General features: G+C 45.6%; 1 protein-coding gene across 1 annotated transcript in view; it reads left to right on the top strand.

Annotated features, from left to right (window-relative positions):
* The window catches only part of LOC115126615 (protein PHTF2-like), a 127,205-nt gene that overhangs the window by 60,199 nt on the left and 44,856 nt on the right, over nt 1–22,150 (top strand). Inside the window, exon 2 of the mRNA XM_065022088.1 lies at nt 1,408–1,488. Coding sequence (XP_064878160.1) covers nt 1,444–1,488 — 45 coding nt within the window. The 5' untranslated portion in view covers nt 1,408–1,443. The remainder of the gene's footprint in view (nt 1–1,407; nt 1,489–22,150) is intronic.

Raw genomic sequence — 22,150 nt, 5'->3', positions numbered from 1 at the left:
TAACAGCCCATCTGTTTAGAGAGAGAGACTGACTCCCCTTCACATAACAGCCCATCTGTTTCGAGAGAGAGACTGACTGACTCCCCTTCACATACCAGCCCATCTGTTTAGAGAGAGAGAGACTCCCCTTCACATAACAGCCCATCTGTTTAGAGAGAGACTGACTCCCCTTCACATAACAGCCCATCTGTTTAGAGAGAGACACTGACTGACTCCCCTTCACATAACAGCCCATCTGTTTAGAGAGAGACTCTCCTTCACATAACAGACTGACTCCCCTTCACATAACAGCCCATCTGTTTAGAGAGAGAGACTGACTCTCCTTCACATAACAGCCCATCTGTTTAGAGAGAGAGACTGACTCTCCTTCACATAACAGCCCATCTGTTTAGAGAGAGAGAGACTGACTCCCCTTCACATAACAGCCCATCTGTTTAGAGAGAGACTGACTCCCCTTCACATAACAGCCCATCTGTTTAGAGAGAGACACTGACTGACTCCCCTTCACATAACAGCCCATCTGTTTAGAGAGAGAGACTGACTCCCCTTCACATAACAGCCCATCTGTTTAGAGAGAGAGACTGACTCCCCTTCACATAATAGCCCATCTGTTTAGAGAGAGAGAGACTGACTCCCCTTCACATAACAGCCCATCTGTTTAGAGAGAGAGACTGACTTAACTCCCCTTCACATAACAGCCCATCTGTTTAGAGAGAGAGAGACTGACTCTCCTTCACATAACAGCCCATCTGTTTAGAGAGAGAGACTGACTTAACTCCCCTTCACATAATAGCCCATCTGTTTAGAGAGAGAGACTGACTCCCCTTCGCATAACAGCCCATCTGTTTAGAGAGAGACTAACAGCCCACATAACAGCCCATCTGTTTAGAGAGAGAGAGACTGACTCCCCTTCACATAACAGCCCATCTGTTTAGAGAGAGAGACTGACTCTCCCTTCGCATAACAGCCCATCTGTTTAGAGAGAGAGAGACTGACCCTCCTTCACATAACAGCCCTTCTGTTTAGAGAGAGAGACTGACTTAACTCCCCTCAGTCTGAGCTCTGACCAGACCAGCTTCTCTGCTGACCGTTCTGTGTGTCTGGTATTGAATATGAATAGGATGGTGGCAGCAACACAGCACCGCCAGCTTCCTAATTAGCTTCTCCACTTCGTGTGTGTGTGTATATGTCGCGGGAGCCAAGGTACTGTCAAGAGAGACTACCTGTTCCTCTCAAAGGCTCGCCCCACTATTAATGAGGTGTTTGGTGTGTGTGTGTGTGTGTGATGTCACAGAGCATGACACACCTGCCCAGCAGGTAGAGGCTTTAAAAGCTATGCGGAGCAACACAGACTCCTCATTGACTGATCTCTCTCTCTCGTTCTCTCTCGTTCTCTCCGTTTTACAGCCTAAAATGCCCCAGCTGGTGACCTCTGACATGTAAATGGCGTCTAAAGTGAGAGATGCTGTGGTGTGGTACCAGAAGAAGGTAAGAATCCTCTTGTTTCTGTTGTATTTATCTTTGATTGCTTGATTCCTTCCAACAGGATCCCGTGTCTATTTTACCTCAGAGGAGTGAAGAGAGAAAATTAACACTGTTGACAGACACAGACAGACAGACAGACAGACAGTTGGTGGTTTTGATAGGGTTACCTGCTGTTAACAGACAGACAGACTGACAGACAGTTGGTGGTTTTGATAGGGTTACCTGCTGTTAACAGACAGACAGACTGACAGACAGTTGGTGGTTTTGATAGGGTTACCTGCTGTTAACAGACAGACAGACTGACAGACAGTTGGTGGTTTTGATAGGGTTACCTGCTGTTAATAGACTGACAGACTGACAGACAGTTGGTGGTTTTGATAGGTTTACCTGCTGTTAACAGACAGACAGGCAGACAGTTGGTGGTTTTGATAGGGTTACCTGCTGTTAACAGACAGACAGACTGACAGACAGTTGGTGGTTTTGATAGGGTTACCTGCTGTTAACAGACTGACAGACAGTTGGTGGTTTTGATAGGGTTACCTACTGTTAACAGACAGACAGGCAGACAGTTGGTGGTTTTGATAGGGTTACCTGCTGTTAACAGACTGACAGACAGTTGGTGGTTTTGATAGGGTTACCTGCTGTTAACAGACTGACAGACAGTTGGTGGTTTTGATAGGGTTACCTGCTGTTAATAGACTGACAGACAGTTGGTGGTTTTGATAGGGTTACCTGCTGTTAACAGACAGACAGACAGTTGGTGGTTTTGATAGGGTTACCTGCTGTTAATAGACTGACAGACAGTTGGTGGTTTTGATAGGGTTACCTACTGTTAACAGACAGACAGACAGACAGTTGGTGGTTTTGATAGGGTTACCTGCTGTTAATAGACTGGCAGACAGTTGGTGGTTTTGATAGGGTTACCTGCTGTTAACAGACTGACAGACAGTTGGTGGTTTTGATAGGGTTACCTGCTGTTAAGACTGACAGACAGTTGGTGGTTTTGATAGGGTTACCTGCTGTTAACAGACTGGCAGACAGTTGGTGGTATTGATAGGGTTACCTGCTGTTAACAGAAACAGACAGACAGACAGTTGGTGGTTTTGATAGGGTTACCTGCTGTTAATAGACAGACAGACTGACAGACAGTTGGTGGTTTTGATAGGTTTACCTGCTGTTAACAGACAGACAGACAGTTGGTGGTTTTGATAGGTTTACCTGCTGTTAATAGACTGACAGACAGTTGGTGGTTTTGATAGGGTTACCTGCTGTTAACAGACTGACAGACAGTTGGTGGTTTTGATAGGGTTACCTACTGTTAACAGACAGACAGGCAGACAGTTGGTGGTTTTGATAGGGTTACCTGCTGTTAACAGACAGACAGACTGACAGACAGTTGGTGGTTTTGATAGGGTTACCTGCTGTTAACAGACAGACAGACAGTTGGTGGTTTTGATAGGGTTACCTGCTGTTAACAGACTGACAGACAGTTGGTGGTTTTGATAGGGTTACCTGCTGTTAACAGACTGACAGACAGTTGGTGGTTTTGATAGGGTTACCTACTGTTAACAGACAGACAGACAGACAGACAGTTGGTGGTTTTGATAGGGTTACCTGCTGTTAATAGACTGGCAGACAGTTGGTGGTTTTGATAGGGTTACCTGCTGTTAACAGACTGACAGACAGTTGGTGGTTTTGATAGGGTTACCTGCTGTTAACAGACTGACAGACAGTTGGTGGTTTTGATAGGGTTACCTACTGTTAACAGACTGACAGACAGTTGGTGGTTTTGATAGGGTTACCTGCTGTTAACAGACTGGCAGACAGTTGGTGGTTTTGATAGGGTTACCTACTGTTAACAGACTGGCAGACAGTTGGTGGTTTTGATAGGGTTACCTGCTGTTAATAGACTGGCAGACAGTTGGTGGTTTTGATAGGGTTACCTGCTGTTAACAGACTGGCAGACAGTTGGTGGTTTTGATAGGGTTACCTGCTGTTAACAGACTGACAGACAGTTGGTGGTTTTGATAGGGTTACCTGCTGTTAACAGACTGACAGACAGTTGGTGGTTTTGATAGGGTTACCTGCTGTTAACAGACTGACAGACAGTTGGTGGTTTTGATAGGGTTACCTGCTGTTTCAGTTTGAGTTTAGACCAGTGTCATTTTATGACCGTTTTAATACCGGAGTCATCAAGTCATTTTTTTTTCGCTGTAGGCTTTGTAACCAAGCAACACACAGTAAGCCTGTCCTTATGCTGAGGTCTGTGGCCAGCACTGATGTAACAGATCCCTGGTACTGGGCGGACAGACACACACACAGACAGATGGAGGCTATTATTAATGTTGTTGTGTACCTCTCTGTGTCCTGCCTGCGTCCTTCACTGTGGCTGACCCAACCGCTCAGTACCGTCTACATTACATCATAGACCACAGGGTCTCAGTAGGCTGAAAAAAACAGAACCGGTTTTTATTCTGGTCAAGAACCATATTTATTAGTGTTTTAGTTGATTGACACAGTAAAACTCTTAATTATTTGTATGCATAACTTCTTCTATTCAGGCTAGATGATTATGGTATGCTGTTGTCTGTTACTAGTTAGGGATGAAATGGGAAGGCCTGTATGAGTCTATTGGTCTTTTCTCAATGAAGTAAAGAGCAGTGAAAGAGCCAGGCATTATTCACCTGCTGGTGTAACGGATCCCTAATGTTCGCCTGTCAGCCTCCCCATACAGGACCAACATGAAAACTATTCTGAGCAGGGCTGTAGAGTTGATTCAGAGGAGGTGGTGTTGATTCAGAGGAGGTGGTGTTGATTCAGAGGAGGTGGTGTTGATTCAGAGGAGGTGGTGTTGATTCAGAGGAGGTGGTGTTGATTCAGAGGAGGTGGTGTTGATTCAGAGGAGGTAAAACTCTTGATTATTTGTAGAGGAGGTGGTCTTGATTCAGGTAGTGTTGATTCAGAGGAGGTGTGTGTTGATTCAGAGGAGGAAATGTGTTGATTCAGAGGAGGTAGTGTGTTGATTCAGAGGAGGTAGTGTGTTGATTCAGAGGAGGATCCCTAATGTTGATTCAGAGGAGGTAGTGTGTTGATTCAGAGGAGGGTGTAGAGTTGATTCAGAGGAGGTGGTGTGTTGATTCAGAGGAGGTGGTGTTGATTCAGAGGAGGTGGTGTTGATTCAGAGGAGGTGGTGTTGATTCAGAGGAGGTGGTGTTGATTCAGAGGAGGTGGTGTTGATTCAGAGGAGGTAGTGTGTTGATTCAGAGGAGGTAGTGTGTTGATTCAGAGGAGGTAGTGTGTTGATTCAGAGGAGGTGTGTGTTGATTCAGAGGAGGTAGTGTGTTGATTCAGAGGAGGTAGTGTGTTGATTCAGAGGAGGTAGTGTGTTGATTCAGAGGAGGTAGTGTGTTGATTCAGAGGAGGTAGTGTGTTGATTCAGAGGAGGTAGTGTGTTGATTCAGAGGAGGTGTGTGTTGATTCAGAGGAGGTGCTGTGTTGATTCAGAGGAGGTGCTGTGTTGATTCAGAGGAGGTGCTGTGTTGATTCAGAGGAGGTGATTCAGAGTGTTGATTCAGAGGTGGGTGATTCAGAGGAGGTGTGTTGATTCAGAGGAGGTGCTGTGTTGATTCAGAGGAGGTAGTGTGTTGATTCAGAGGAGGTAGTGTGTTGATTCAGAGGAGGTGCTGTGTTGATTCAGAGGAGGTGCTGTGTTGATTCAGAGGAGGTGGTGTTGATTCAGACTGACAGAACAAGACCGAGAGAGGGACAGGTAGAGAATGATAGAGAGCAGTCAGTCATTTAGCCAGTCAGGTCCAAACAACTCCTAATGTGTTTGAATGGGAATGACTCCACCCTGCTAGCTGTTAGCAGAACATGTTATGACATGAACCTACAGCCCTCCTCTGAGACAGAGACTCAGCAGAGAGAGAGACCGTAGGGAGGGAGAGCAAAACGGAGAGACATAGAGAAGGAAAAGAGAAATGGATAGAAAGTAAGGAGAAAGACAGAGACATGTGGGTAGAAAAATGGATAGAGACGTAACAAGAGAGAGAGAGACAGAGAGCAATGTCTCTATCGATCTCTACCTCTGTGTCTCTGTCTTTCTCCTTATTACTCTCCATTGATCTGTCTTTCTATCCATTTCTCTTCACCTTCTCTTATCCCTCTCCGTTATTCTGTCTCTCTTTCTCTCTCTCTCTCTCTCCCCCCTCGTGGCTTTGTGCCCTTTACAACGAGACGTTTCACTTCCCTCGGTGTGGAGAGGTTTATGGGAAAAGGACTGCTCCTAGGAGAGTGGCTCGTAGGAGCAGGAGCCCATCTCCTGTTTCTGTAGCATGACACAGCTTGATACAGGTGCACCCCCTGACAGGCCGCTAGTCTGTTCCAATACCATCGGCCGGTATCTTAATCTTGTGTTTTCTTAGCTCCTTCATAGCTACTTTGCACTTCACAATAAACTAGCACTCCTGGAATTGAATGTGTTTAAAACAGGCTTCTAATCTTTTCCATCAGTTGGCACAAATGTCTGATTCATTCTGAGTCGATCTCTTCCAGTCAGACACCTAGAGGGGAAACATCATGGTCAGGTGTTGGGCTATTACGGGGGTGATACAGTATATCTAGTCAGGAGTTGGGCTATTACGGGGTGATACAGTATATCTGGTTACGAGTTGGGCTATAACAAGGGTGATGCCGTATATCTGGTTAGGAGTTGGGCTATAACAAGGGTGATATATCTGGTCAGGTGTTGGGCTATTACGGGGGTGATACAGTATATCTGGTCAGGTGTTGGGCTATAACAAGGGTGATATATCTGGTCAGGTGTTGGGCTATAACGGGGGTGATATATATGGTCAGGAGTTGGGCTATAATGAGGGTGATGCAGTATATCTGGTCAGGTGTTGGGCAATAACGAGGGTGATACAGTATATCTGGTCAGGTGTTGGGTCAGGGTGTGGTAGGAGTTGGGCGAGGGTGTGATATATCTGGTCAGGGTTGCTATAACAGGGTGATATCTGGTCAGGAGTTGGGCTATAATGAGGGTGATGCAGTATATCTGGTCAGGTGTTGGGCTATAACGAGGGTGATGCAGTATATCTGGTCAGGTGTTGGGCTATAACGAGGGTGATATATCTGGTTAGGAGTTGGGCTATAACGAGGGTGATGCAGTATATCTGGTCAGGTGTTGGGCTATAACGAGGGTGATATATCTGGTTAGGAGTTGGGCTATAACAAGGGTGATATATCTGGTTAGGAGTTGGGCTATAACAAGGGTGATATATCTGGTTAGGAGTTGGGCTAGAACGAGGGTGATATATCTGGTTAGGAGTTGGGCTATAACGGGGTGATGCAGTATATCTGGTATATCTGGTTAGGAGTCAGGTGTTGGGGGGTATAACAAGGGTGATATATCTGGTTAGGAGTTGGGCTAGACCGGGGTGATCTGGTTAGGAGTTGGGCTAGACAAAGGGTGATATATCTGGTTAGGAGTTGGGCTATAACAAGGGTGATATATCTGGTTAGGAGTTGGGCTAGACCGGGGGTGATATATCTGGTTAGGAGTTGGGCTAGACCGGGGGTGATATATCTGGTTAGGAGTTGGGCTAGACCGGGGGTGATATATCTGGTTAGGAGTTGGGCTAGACCGGGGGTGATATGATATACACTGAGTATACCAAATATTAAATACATGTTTCTAATAAACCCCCCTCCACAGGGAGGCTGGTCCATGTGGACTCCAATGCTTCCCACAGTTGTGTCAAGTTGGCTGGATGTCCTTTGGGTGGTCGACCAATATTGATATACACAGGAAACTTTTGAGCGTGAAAAACCCAGCAGCGTTGCAGTTCTTGACACAAACCGGTGCGCCTGGCACCTACTACCATACGCTGTTCCAAGGCACTTAATTGTTTAGGTCTTGTCTATTCACCCTCTGAATGGCACACAGACACAATCCAAGTCTTAATTGTCTCAAGGCTTAAAATTCCTCCTTTAAACTGTCTCCTCCCCTCCATCTACACTGACTGAAGTGGATTTAACAACTGACGTCAATAAGGGATCATAGATTTTACCTGGATTCACCTGGTCAGTCTGTTCCGGAAAGAGCAGATGTCCTGAATGTTTTTTATACTCAGTTTATTAGAAGGCTAAGGTGGGAGTGTATGTTATGTTATGTAATGTTATGTAATGCGATGGGTGCTGTCCAGACTGTTAAGGGGGAGTGTATGTTATATTATGTGATGGGTGCTGTCCAGACTGTTAAGGGGGAGTGTATGTTATATTATGTGATGGGTGCTGTCCAGACTGTTAAGGGGGAGTGTATGTTATGTTATGTTATGTAATGTGATGGGTGCTGTCCAGGCTGTTAAGGGGGGAGTGTATGTTATGTTATGTTATGTTATGTTATGTGGTGGGTGCTGTCCAGACTGTTAAGGGGGAGTGTATGTTATGTTATGTGATGGGTGCTGTCCAGACTGTTAAGGGGGAGTGTATGTTATGTTATGTGATGGGTGCTGTCCAGACTGTTAAGGGGGAGTGTATGTTATGTTATGTGATGGGTGCTGTCCAGACTGTTAAGGGGGAGTGTATGTTATGTTATGTTATGTAATGTGATGGGTGCTGTCCAGACTGTTAAGGGGGAGTGTATGTTATGTAATGTGATGGGTGCTGTCCAGACTGTTAAGGGGGAGTGTATGTTATGTAATGTGATGGGTGCTGTCCAGACTGTTAAGGGGGAGTGTATGTTATGTAATGTGATGGGTGCTGTCCAGACTATTAAGGGGGGAGTGTATGTTATGTTATGGAATGTGATGGGTGCTGTCCAGACTATTAAGGGGGGAGTGTATGTTGTGTAATGTGATGGGTGCTGTCCAGACTGTTAAGGGGGAGTGTATGTTATGTAATGTGATGGGTGCTGTCCAGACCGGAATGCTGTCTGTCATTCTGTCACTGCAGTGTGATCTCATTAACCCTCACCTGATCTGGGCTATGGATCTGTTCCAAATGGCACCCTGCTCCCTACATAGTACACAACTTTTGACCAGACCCCATAGGGAATAGGGTACCATTTAGGAGTCAACAAAGGACCGGACCAGTCATGTCACACGTCCCAGTCCAGCCTTGCCTGCTTAGTTGGATAGTTGGTTTTATTTAGCCCAAGTCACATGAGCTAGTGAAGTCTATAATAGACTTACATCACTGTACGAGCTGTGATGGAATAAGCTGGTGTCTATCCGTCTCTCACATAGGTGCAGAATGGTGTTGCATTGGATCTCATCTGAAATTATGTGTTTGGGTGTAGGCTGCGTTATTGTGCTATTGTGGGCCGGTGTTGTGACTGAGAGACTGGAGGTCACAGTTTTAGAAAAAGCCCCTTGTTGATTCTGTTCTGTTTCACATCCTGTTTTAACCAGCCATAGGTTGGTAGAATCTAGAATATGTCACTGTGAGCTCTTAGTCCTAAAATGTGTGTTTGTGACCTTCACGCTGTAAGGTGTGTGTGTGTGTGTGTGTGTGTGCTGCTATGGGGTGTTTAGTAAGGCGATACTTCCTCCCTCCATACCAGATGTGTCAGTGTTCCAGCCGAGTCTCTCTCCATACCAGATGTGTCAGTGTTCCAGCCGAGTCTCTCTCCATACCAGACGTGTCAGTGTTCCAGCCAAGTCTCTCTCCATACCAGATGTGTCAGTGTTCCAGCCGAGTCTCTCTCCATACCAGATGTCAGTGTTCCAGCCGAGTCTCTCTCCATACCAGATGTGTCAGTGTTCCAGACGAGTCTCTCTCCATACCAGATGTGTCAGTGTTCCAGCCGAGTCTCTCTCCATACCAGATGTCAGTGTTCCAGCCGAGTCTCTCTCCATACCAGATGTGTCAGTGTTCCAGACGAGTCTCTCTCCATACCAGATGTCAGTGTTCCAGACGAGTCTCTCTCCATACCAGACGTGTCAGTGTTCCAGCCGTGTCTCTCTCCATACCAGATGTGTCAGTGTTCCAGCCGTGTCTCTCTCCATACCAGATGTGTCAGTGTTCCAGCCGAGTCTCTCTCCATACCAGATGTGTCAGTGTTCCAGCCGAGTCTCCCTCCATACCAGATGTGTCAGTGTTCCAGCCGAGTCTCTCTCCATACCAGATGTGTCAGTGTTCCAGCCGAGTCTCTCTCCATACCAGGTGTGTCAGTGTTCCAGCCGAGTCTCTCTCCATACCAGATGAGTCTCTGGCTCCTTCTGCTGCAGCACAAACAGACATTTTCTTCTGGATGGAAAATGTTTTACCTCAGACATAAAGCACTGCAGGGTGTAGCCAGCTAGGGTGTGACTGACAACTCTGTGGTTGTAGGAAAGAATTCCTACGCCATTGCCCCACATACAGCCTTATTCTAAAATGGATGAAATAGTTCTTTCCCCTCATCAGTCTACACACAGTACGCCATAATGGCAAAGCCAAAACAGGTTTTTAGACATGTTTGTACATTTAAAATATATATATTTTTTAAATATCACATTTCCAGAAGTATTCAGACCCTTTACTCAGTACTTTGTTGAAGCATCTTTGGCAGCGATTACAGCCTCAGGTTTTCTTGGGTATGATGCTACAAACGTCGCACAACTGCATTTGTGGAGTTTCTCGCATTCTTCTCTGCAGATCCTCTCCAGCTCTGTCAGGTTGGATGGGGAGCGTCGCTGCACAGCTATTTTCAGGTCCCTCCACAGATGTTAGATCGGGTTCAAGTCAGGGCTCTGGCTGGTCCACTCAAGGACATTGAGACTTGTCCCGAAGCCACTCCTGCATTATCTTGGCTGTGCTTAGGGTCGTTGTCCTGTTGGAAGCTGAACCTTGGCCCCAGTCTGAGGTCCTGAGTGCTCTGGAGCAGGTTTTCATCAAGGATCTCTCTGTACTTTGCTCCGTTCATCTTTCCCTCGATCCTGACTAGTCTCCCAGTTCGTGCCACTGAAAACATCCTGCTGCCACCACCATGCTTCACTGTAGGGATGGTGCCAGGTTTCCTCCAGACGTGACGCTTTGGCATTCAATGCTGCAGAAATGTTATGGTACCCTTCCTCAGATCTGTGCCTCAACACAATCCTGTCTTGGTGCTCTACGGATAATTCCTTCGACCTCATGGCTTGGTTTTTGCTCTGACATGCACTTTCAACTCTGGGACCTTATATAGACAGCTGTGTGCCTTTCCGAGTCATGTCCAATCAATTGAATTCACCACATGTGGACTCCAATCAAGTTGTAGAAACATCTCAAGGATGATCAATGGAAACAGGATGCACCTGAGCTTAATTTCGAGTCTCATATAAGGTATTTCTGTTTTTTTATTTTAATACATTTGCTAAAATTTGTAAAAACCTGTTTTGACTTTGTCGTTATGGGGTATTGTGTGTAGATTGATGAGGAACAACATTTATTTAATCAATTTTAGATTAAGGCTGTAACGTAACAAAATGTGGAAAAAGTTCTCCCCTGGACTTGCCCCCAACCGCAAATCTGTCTAGCAACGGATTACCAATCTTAACCTGAACCATTAGAAACTAACTTAACCACAGATCTAGGATCAGGTTTGCCCAATCTTAACCTTAACCATTAGAGGGGTTTTGTCTGTCTCAGGTAAGGAAGGGTGTGGTTCTGACTCAATCACCACACTGTTTTGTGTTACCGTAGCAACAGAGAAAGGCTGATGTGGATATTAGTGTTTGTCACCTGTCTTTGTGTTCAGTGTGAGAACGGTGAGAGAAAGGTGTCTTATCCCTTGAGTTAGCGCTGATTGTCTCTGATGTGTTGACATGAACTGTGTTGCCAAGGAGATGGCAACAATGACATCACAGCCCGGATTCACAAAACCTTCTTAAGAAGAAATGTCTTCTGTCCTTCACTATAGACTTATGAAGAAAGTTAAGTCAAGTTGCTATTCCCCAAAAAGGTTATTGGAAATGGTTGTGCATTATTTCTTATACTTCTCCTTAAGAAAAAAGTTGAGGAGAAATTGGTTTCTTGAAAGTAAAGATGCTGAATTTCTTCTTGTTTTGTACATCTGATCTTCAGTGGAATCACATCACTATGGTTACGCTAGTTTACTGTGAACCTCACCTAAGAGTAGTAGTGACATGCGGACCTCAGAGAGATTGTCTGGATGACAACACAACAGCTGCTGTCAGTCAAATCCCTTTTGTTAGAAAAAGGTGAGAAAATCCCATAAATAATGACTACCTTGTAACCTGAAAGACGTCGTTGAGACATTCTCCAAAATAACAACGTTCAGTCCTTCATCTGTTGTTTGTATTCAAGGAATGTGCCTGGTCTTTAAAACTAGTTCTACTGGTGTGTGTGTGTGTCTCTGTGTGTGTGCGTCTGTGTGTGTGTGTGAGAACATAATACCCTCTGTCAGAGAAGGGAAAGGAGGATACCTAGTCAGTTGCTTAACTGAATGCATTCAATCAAAATGAGTCTCCGTCGTTTAAGAACACAGAGGTGCTGGTCGGGGAGTCACAATGGACTACAGCACTCTGTTAACACACATAACACACTGGACTGTCTCGTTGACTTTACTAAGGAGGAATCCCCACTGTCTGACACATGACATGTTGTTAGCTGTAGCTGCAGGCTTAGTGCAATGAGACAGACGTTAGCTTTCTTAATGTCTTTTCTGACCTGTGGGAAGAGAGGAGAGGAGACATCTCCCCCCCTTCCTCCTCCTCCACATTATAACAGACAGAGACATCTCCCCCCCTTCCTCCTCCTCCACATTATAACAGACAGAGACATCTCCCTCCTCCTCCTCCTCCTCCACATTATAACAGACAGAGACATCTCCCCCTCCTCCACATTATAACAGACAGACATCTCTCCCTCCTCCTCCTCCACATTATAACATACAGAGACATCTCCCTCCTCCTCCTCCTCCACATTATAACAGACAGAGACATCTCCCTCCTCCTCCTCCTCCTAACCAGAGACATCTCCCTCCTCCTAACATTATAACAGACAGACATCTCCCTCCTCCTCCTCCTCCACATTATAACAGACAGAGACATCTCCTCCTCCTCCTCCTCCTCCTCCACATTATAACAGACAGACAGACATCTCCCTCCTCCTCCTCCTCCACATTATAACAGACAGAGACATCTCCCTCCTCCTCCTCCTCCACATTATAACAGACAGAGACATCTCCTCCTCCTCCTCACATTATAACAGACAGAGACATCTCCCTCCTCCTCCATTATAATCCTCCACATTATAACAGACAGAGACATCTCCCTCCTCCTCCTCCTCCCACATTATAACAGACAGAGACATCTCCCCCTCCTCCTCCTCCTCCACATTATAACAGACAGAGACATCTCTCCTCCTCCTCCTCCTCCACATTATAACAGACAGAGACATCTCCCTCCTCCTCCTCCTCCTCCACATTATAACAACAGACATCTCCCTCCTCCTCCTCCACATTATAACAGACAGAGACATCTCCCTCCTCCTCCTCCTCCACATTATAACAGACAGAGACATCTCCCCTCCTCCTCCTCCACATTATAACAGACAGAGACATCTCCCTCCTCCTCCTCCTCCACATTATAACAGACAGAGACATCTCCTCCTCCTCCTCCTCCTCCACATTATAACAGACAGAGACATCTCCTCCCTCCTCCTCCTCCACATTATAACAGACAGAGACATCATCTCCCTCCTCCTCCTCCTCCACATTATAACAGACAGAGACATCTCCTCCTCCTCCTCCTCCACATTATAACAGACAGAGACATCTCCTCCCCTCCTCCTCCTCCTCCACATTATAACAGACACATTATAAGACATCTCCCTCCTCCTCCTCCTCCACATTATAACAGACAGAGACATCTCCTCCTCCTCCTCCTCCACATTATAACAGACAGAGACATCTCCCCTCCTCCTCCTCTCCACATTATAACCACATCCTATAACAGACAGAGACATCTCCCTCTCCTCCTCCTCCACATTATAACAGACAGAGACATCTCCCCCTCCTCCTCCTCCACATTATAACAGACAGAGACATCTCTCCCCTCCTCCTCCTCCTCCACATTATAACAGACAGAGACATCTCCCTCCTCCTCCTCCTCCACATTATAACAGACAGAGACATCTCCTCCATCTCCTCCTCCTCCTCCTCCTCCTCCACATTATAACAGACAGAGACATCTCCCCCTCCTCCTCCTCCTCCCATTATAACAGACAGAGACATCTCCCCCTCCTCCTCCTCCACATTATAACAGACAGACATCTCCCCCTCCTCCTCCTCCACATTATAACAGACAGACATCTCCCCCCTCCTCCTCCTCCACATTATAACAGACAGAGACATCTCTCCTCCTCCTCCTCCACATTATAACAGACAGAGACATCTCCCTCCTCCTCCTCCTCCACATTATAACAGACAGAGACATCTCCTCCTCCTCCTCCTCCACATTATAACAGACAGAGACATCTCCCTCCTCCTCCTCCTCCTCCACATTATAACAGACAGAGACATCTCCCCCTCCTCCTCCTCCACATTATAACAGACAGAGACATCTCCCTCCTCCTCCTCCCCTAACAGACCATCTCCTCCTCCTCCACATTATAACAGACAGAGACATCTCCCTCCTCCTCCTCCTCCACATTATAACAGACAGAGACATCTCCCTCCTCCTCCTCCTCCACATTATAACAGACAGAGACATCTCCTCCCTCCTCCTCCTCCACATTATAACAGACAGAGACATCTCCCTAACAGACAGAGACCTCCTCCTCCTCCTCCACATTATAACAGACAGAGACATCTCCCTCCCCTCCTCCTCCTCCACATTATAACAGACAGAGACATCTCCCTCCTCCTCCTCCTCCACATTATAACAGACAGAGACATCTCCCTCCCCTCCTCCTCCTCCACATTATAACAGACAGAGACATCTCCCTCCTCCTCCTCCACATTATAACAGACAGAGACATCTCCCTCCTCCTCCTCCTCCTCCCACATTATAACAGACAGAGACATCTCTCCCTCCTCCTCCTCCTCCACATTATAACAACAGAGACATCTCCCTCCTCCTCCTCCTCCACATTATAACAGACAGAGACATCTCTCCTCCTCCTCCTCCTCCACATTATAACAGACAGAGACATCTCCCCTCCTCCTCCTCCCTCCACATCTCTCCCTCCTCCTCCTCCACATTATAACAGACAGAGACATTATAACAGACAGACATCTCCTCCTCCTCCTCCTCCACATTATAACAGACAGAGACATCTCCCTCCTCCTCCTCCTCCATCTCCTCCTCCTCCTCCTCCACATTATAACAGACAGAGACATCTCCTCCTCCTCCTCCTCCACATTATAACAGACAGACATCTCCCTCCTCCTCCTCCTCCACATTATAACAGACAGAGACATCTCCTCCTCCTCCTCCTCCACATTATAACAGACAGAGACATCCCTCCCCTCCCATTATCCTCCCTCCTCCTCCACATTATAACAGACAGAGACATCTCCCTCCTCCTCCTCCTCCTCATTATAACAGACAGAGACATCTCCCTCCCCTCCTCCTCCTCCACATTATAACAGACAGAGACATCTCCCTCCTCCTCCTCCTCCTCCACATTATAACAGACAGAGTCCTCCTCCTCCTCCACATTATAACAGACAGAGACATCTCCCCTCCTCCTCCTCCTCCACATTATAGACACATCTCCTCCTCCTCCTCCTCCACATTATAACAGACAGAGACATCTCCTCCTCCTCCTCCACATTATAACAGACAGAGACATCTCCCTCCTCCTCCTCCACATTATATTATAACAGACAGAGACATCCTCCTCCTCCTCCACATTATAACATACAGACATGTCCCTCCTCCTCCTCCTCCACATTATAACAGAGACATCTCCCTCCTCCTCCTCCTCCACATTATAACAGACAGAGACATCTCTCCTCCTCCTCCTCCTCCTCCTCCTCCTCCACATTATAACAGACAGAGACATCTCCCCTCCTCCTCCTCCTCCACATTATAACAGACAGAGACATCTCCCTCCTCCTCCTCCTCCACATTATAACAGACAGAGACATCTCCCCCTCCTCCTCCTCCTCCTCCACATTATAACAGACAGAGACATCCCTCCTCCTCCTCCTCCTCCACATTATAACAGACAGAGACATCTCCCTCCTCCTCCTCCTCCACATTATAACAGACAGAGACATCTCCCTCCTCCTCCTCCTCCTCCACATTATAACAGACAGAGACATCTCCCTCCTCCTCCTCCTCCTCCACATTATAACAGACAGAGACATCTCCCTCTCCTCCTCCTCCACATTATAACAGACAGAGACATCTCCTCCTCCTCCTCCTCCCTCCCACATTATAACAGACAGAGACATCTCCCCCTCCTCCTCCTCCACATTATAACAGACAGACATCTCCTCCTCCTCCTCCACATTATAACAGACAGAGACATCCACATTATAACAGACCATCTCCTCCTCCTCCTCCACATTATAACAACAGAGACATCTCCCCCTTCCTCCTCCTCCACATTATAACAGACAGAGACATCTCCCTCCTCCTCCTCCTCCTCCACATTATAACAGACAGAGACTCTCCTCCTCCTCCTCCTCCACATTATAACAGACAGAGACATCTCCCTCCTCCTCCTCCTCCACATTATAACAGACAGAGACATCTCCCTCCCCCTCCTCCTCCTCCACATTATAACAGACAGAGACTCCCTCCTCCTCCTCCTCCACATTATAACAGACAGAGACATCTCCCTCCTCCTCCTCCTCCTCCACATTATAACAGACAGAGACATCTCTCCTCCTCCTCCTCCTCCACATTATAACAGACAGAGACTCCCTCTCCTCCTCCTCCTCCTCCACATTATAACAGACAGAGACATCTCCCTCCCCTCCTCCTCCTCCACATTATAACAGACAGAGACATCTCCCTCCTCCTCCTCCTCCTCCACATTATAACAGACAGAGACATCTCCCTCCTCCTCCTCCTCCACATTATAACAGACAGAGACATCTCCACATTATAACAGACAGAGACCTCCTCCTCCTCCTCCTCCACATTATAACAGACAGAGACATCTCCCTCCTCCTCCTCCTCCACATTATAACAGACAGAGACATCTCCCTCCTCCTCCTCCTCCACATTATAACAGACAGAGACATCTCCTCCTCCTCCTCCTCCACATTATAACAGACAGAGACATCTCCTCCTCCTCCACATTATAACAGACAGAGACATCTCCTCCCTCCTCCTCCTCCTCCACATTATAACAGACAGAGACATCTCCCTCCTCCTCCTCCTCCACATTATAACAGACAGAGACATCTCCCCCTCCTCCTCCTCCACATTATAACAGACAGAGACATCCTCCTCCTCCTCCTCCTCCCATTATCCTCCTCCTCCTCCTCCACATTATAACAGACAGAGACATCTCCCTCCTCCTCCTCCACATTATCCTCTCCACATTATAACAGACAGAGACATCTCCTCCTCCTCCTCCTCCCATTATAACAGACAGAGACATCTCCCTCCTCCTCCTCCTCCACATTATAACAGACAGAGACATCTCCCTCCTCCTCCTCCTCCACATTATAACAGACAGAGACATCTCCCTCCTCCTCCTAACAGACCTCCTCCTCCACATTATAACAGACAGAGACATCTCCCTCCTCCTCCTCCTCCACATTATAACAGACAGAGACATCTCCCTCCTCCTCCTCCACATATAACAGACAGAGACATTATCTCCCTCCTCCTCCTCCTCCACTTCCACATTATAACAGACAGAGACATCTCCCCCCTCCTCCTCCTCCACATTATAACAGACAGACATCTCCCTCCTCCTCCTCCTCCACATTATAACAGACAGACATCTCCCTCCTCCTCCTCCACATTATAACAGACAGACATCTCCCTCCTCCTCCTCCTCCACATTATAACAGACAGACATCTCCCTCCTCCTCCTCCTCCACATTATAACAGACAGAGACATCTCCCTCCTCCTCCACATGACAGAGACATCTCCCCCTCCTCCTCCTCCACATTAGTAACAGACTCTTGACATCTCCCTCTCCTCCTCCTCCTCCACATTTAACAGACAGAGACATCTCCCTCCTCCTCCTCCTCCACATTATAACAGACAGAGACATCTCCCTCCTCCTCCTCCTCCTCCACATTATAACAGACAGAGACATCTCCCTCTCCTCCTCCTCCTCCACATTATAACAGACAGAGACATCTCCCTCCTCCTCCTCCTCCTCCACATTATAACAGACAGAGACATCTCTCCCCCTCCTCCTCCTCATTTGGACATCTCCCCCTCCTCCTCCTCCACATTATAACAGACAGACATCTCCCTCCTCCTCCTCCTCCTCCACATTATCTCCCTCCTCCTTCCCTTAGTCCTCTATGGTCTCCCTCCTCCTCCTCACATTATAACAGACCGAGACATCTCTCCTCCTCCTCCTCCTTCCACATTATTACAGACATGTCCTCATTATAACAGACAGACATCTCTCTCCTCCTCCTCCACATTTAACAGACAGAGACATCCCCCTCCTCCTTAGTGTGGAGTCCTCATAACCTGGTATTACGAGGATCATCCTTAGTGTCTTGGTATTACTTCCTTATGTCCATTCTTGGTATTACTTCCTTAGTCCTCTTGTTGTGTTTGTTTTACTTCCTTAGTCCTCTTGGTATTACTTCCTTAGTCCTCTTGGTATTACTTCCTTAGTCCTCTTGGTATTACTTCCTTAGTCCTCTTGGTATTACTTCCTTAGTCCTCTTGGTATTACTTCCTTAGTCCTCTTGGTATTACTTCCTTAGTCCTCTTGGTATTACTTCCTTAGTCCTCTTGGTATTACTTCCTTAGTCCTCTTGGTATTACTTCCTTAGTCCTCTTGGTATTACTTCCTTAGTCCTCTTGGTATTACTTCCTTAGTCCTCTTGGTATTACTTCCTTAGTCCTCTTGGTATTACTTCCTTAGTCCTCTTGGTATTACTTCCTTAGTCCTCTTGGTATTACTTCCTTAGTCCTCTTGGTATTACTTCCTTAGTCCTCTTGGTATTACTTCCTTAGTCCTCTTGGTATTACTTCCTTAGTCCTCTTGGTATTACTTCCTTAGTCCTCTTGGTATTACTTCCTTAGTCCTCTTGGTATTACTTCCTTATGTGTCTTGGTATTACTTCCTTATGTGTCTTGGTATTACTTCCTTAGTCCTCTTGGTATTACTTCCTTAGTCCTCTTGGTATTACTTCCTTAGTCCTCTTGGTATTACTTCCTTAGTCCTCTTGGTATTACTTCCTTAGTCCTCTTGGTATTACTTCCTTATGTGTCTTGGTATTACTTCCTTAGTCCTCTTGGTATTACTTCCTTAGTCCTCTTGGTATTACTTCCTTAGTCCTCTTGGTATTACTTCCTTAGTCCTCTTGGTATTACTTCCTTAGTCCTCTTGGTATTACTTCCTTATGTGTCTTGGTATTACTTCCTTATGTCCTCTTAGTCCCTCTTGGTATTACTTCCTTAGTCCTCTTGGTATTACTTCCTTAGTCCTCTTGGTATTACTTCCTTATGTGTCTTGGTATTACTTCCTTAGTCCTCTTGGTATTACTTCCTTAGTCCTCTTGTATTACTTCCTTGTCCTCTTGGTATTACTTCCTTAGTCCTCTTGGTATTACTTCCTTAGTCCTCTTGGTATTACTTCCTTAGTCCTCTTGGTATTACTTCCTTAGTCCTCTTGGTATTACTTCCTTAGTCCTCTTGGTATTACTTCCTTAGTCCTCTTGGTATTACTTCCTTGGTCCTCTTGGTATTACTTCCTTGGTCCTCTTGGTATTACTTCCTTAGTCCTCTTGGTATTACTTCCTTAGTCCTCTTGGTATTACTTCCTTGGTCCTCTTGGTATTACTTCCTTTGTCCTCTTGGTATTACTTCCTTAGTCCTCTTGGTATTACTTCCTTATGTGTCTTGGTATTACTTCCTTAGTCCTCTTGGTATTACTTCCTTAGTCCTCTTGGTATTACTTCCTTAGTCCTCTTGGTATTACTTCCTTAGTCCTCTTGGTATTACTTCCTTAGTCCTCTTGGTATTACTTCCTTATGTGTCTTGGTATTACTTCCTTAGTCCTCTTGGTATTACTTCCTTGGTCCTCTTGGTATTACTTCCTTAGTCCTCTTGGTATTACTTCCTTATGTGTCTTGGTATTACTTCCTTAGTCCTCTTGGTATTACTTCCTTATGTGTCTTGGTATTACTTCCTTATGTGTCTTGGTATTACTTCCTTATGTGTCTTGGTATTACTTCCTTAGTCCTCTTGGTATTACTTCCTTATGTGTCTTGGTATTACTTCCTTATGTGTCTTGGTATTACTTCCTTATGTGTCTTGGTATTACTTCCTTATGTGTCTTGGTATTACTTCCTTAGTCCTCTTGGTATTACTTCCTTGGTCCTCTTGGTATTACTTCCTTGGTCCTCTTGGTATTACTTCCTTGGTCCTCTTGGTATTACTTCCTTGGTCCTCTTGGTATTACAAACTTTGGTGTTACTTTCTTGGTCTTCTTTGTTAGGAAGTAGGATGTAAGATGTTGACCCATATAATGATTATAGCCTATCACAGGGCAGGAGTATGCCTCCCCTCTCTCTCTCTTTTGCCATCTCTCTCTCTCAATTCAAAGGGAGTTATTGGCATGGAAAACATATGTTTACATTGCCAAAGCAAGTGAAGTAGATAATAAACAAAAGTGAAATAAACCTTAAAAATGAACCGTAAACATTACACTCACAAGTTTCAAAGGAAAATGTCATGTGACATCGATATACAGTGTTATAATGATGTGCAAATAGTTAATGTACAAAATGGAAAATGAATATGGGTTTTATTTCCAATGGTGTTTGTTCTTCTCTGGTTGCCCTTTTCTTGTGGCAACAGGTCACAAATCTTGCTGCTGTGATTGCACAGTTATTCTGCCACTGTGTACTCTCTGTTTAGGGCCAAATAGCATTCTAGTTTGCTCTGTTTTTTTGTTAATTATTTCCAATGTGTCAAGTAATTATCTTTTAGTTTTTCTCATGATTTGGTTGGGTCTAATTCTGTTGCTGTCCTGGGGCTCTGTGGGGTCTGTTTGTGGTTGTGAACAGAGCCCCAGGACCAGCATGCTTAGGGGACTCTTCTCCAGGTTAATTTCTCTGTAGGTGATGGCTTTTTTATGGAAGGTTTTGGAATCGCTTCCTTTTAGGTGGTTGAAGAATTGAACTGCTCTTTTCTGGATTTTGATAACTAGCGGGTATCGGCCTAATTCTGCTCTGCATGCATTATTTGGTGTTCTACGTTGTACACAGATGAATTTTTGCAGAATTCTTCATGCAGAGTCTCAATTTGGTGTTTGTCCCATTTTGTGAATTCGTGGTTGGTGAGCGGACCCCAGACCTCACAACCATAAAGGGCTCTATAACTGATTCAAGTATTTTTAGCCAGATCCTAATTGGTATGTTGCATTTTATGTTCCTTTTGATGGCATAGAATGCCCTTCTTGCCTTGTCTCTCAGATCGTTCACAGCTTTGTGGAAGTTACCTGTGGCGCTGATGTTTAGGCCAAGGTATGTATTGTTTTTTGTGTGCTCTAGGGCAACGGTGTCTAGATGGAATTTGTATTCGTGGTCCTGGCGACTGGACCTTTTTTTTGGAACACCATTATTTTGGTCTTACTGAGATTTACTGTCAGGGCCCAGGTCTGGCAGAATTTGTGTAGAATATCTAGGTGCTGCTGTTGGCCCTCCTTAGTTGGTGACAGAAGCACCAGATCATCAGCAAACAGTAGACATTTGACTTCAAATTCTAGTAGGGTGTGGCCGGGTGCTGCAGACTTTTCTAGTGCCCGTGCCAATTCGTTGATATACATGTTGAAGAGGGTGGGGCTTAAGCTGCATCCCTGTCTCACCCCACGGTCCTGTGGGAAGAAATGTATGTGTTTTTTTGCCTATTTTAACCGCACACTTGTTGTTTGTGTACATAGATTTTATAATGTCGTATGTTTTACCCCCAACACCACTTTCCATCAATTTGTATAGCAGACCCTCATGCCAAATTGAGTCGAAGGCTTTTTTGAAATCAACAAAGCATGAGAAGACTTTGCCTTTGTTTTGGTTTGTTTGTTTGTCAATTAGGTTGAATACATGGTCTGTTGTACGGTAATTTGGTAAAAAGCCAATGTGACATTTGCTCAGTACATTGTTTTCACTGAGGAAATGTACGAGTCTGCTGTTAATGATAATGCAGAGGATTTTCCCAAGGTTACTGTTGACGCATATTCGACGGTAGTTATTGGGGTCAAATTTGTCTCTACTTCTGTGGATTGGGGTGATCAGTCCTTGGTTCCAAATATTGGGGAAGAGCTAAGGATGCCAGAGCTAAGGATGATGTTAAAGAGTTTTAGTATAGCCAATTGGAATTTGTTTTCTTTATATTTGATAATTTCATTGAGGATACCATCAACACCACAGGCCTTTTTGGGGCGGAGGGTTTTTATTTTGTCCTGTAGCTCATTCAAGGTAATTGGAGAATCCAGGTGGTTCTGGGAGTCTTTAATAGTTCATTCTAAGATTTGTATTTGATCATGTATATGTTTTTGCTCTTTATTCTTTGT

Source organism: Oncorhynchus nerka, linkage group LG8 (genome assembly GCF_034236695.1).
Source record: "Oncorhynchus nerka isolate Pitt River linkage group LG8, Oner_Uvic_2.0, whole genome shotgun sequence".
NCBI lineage: Eukaryota > Metazoa > Chordata > Actinopteri > Salmoniformes > Salmonidae > Oncorhynchus > Oncorhynchus nerka.
This window is presented reverse-complemented; position numbering and strand designations above follow the sequence as displayed.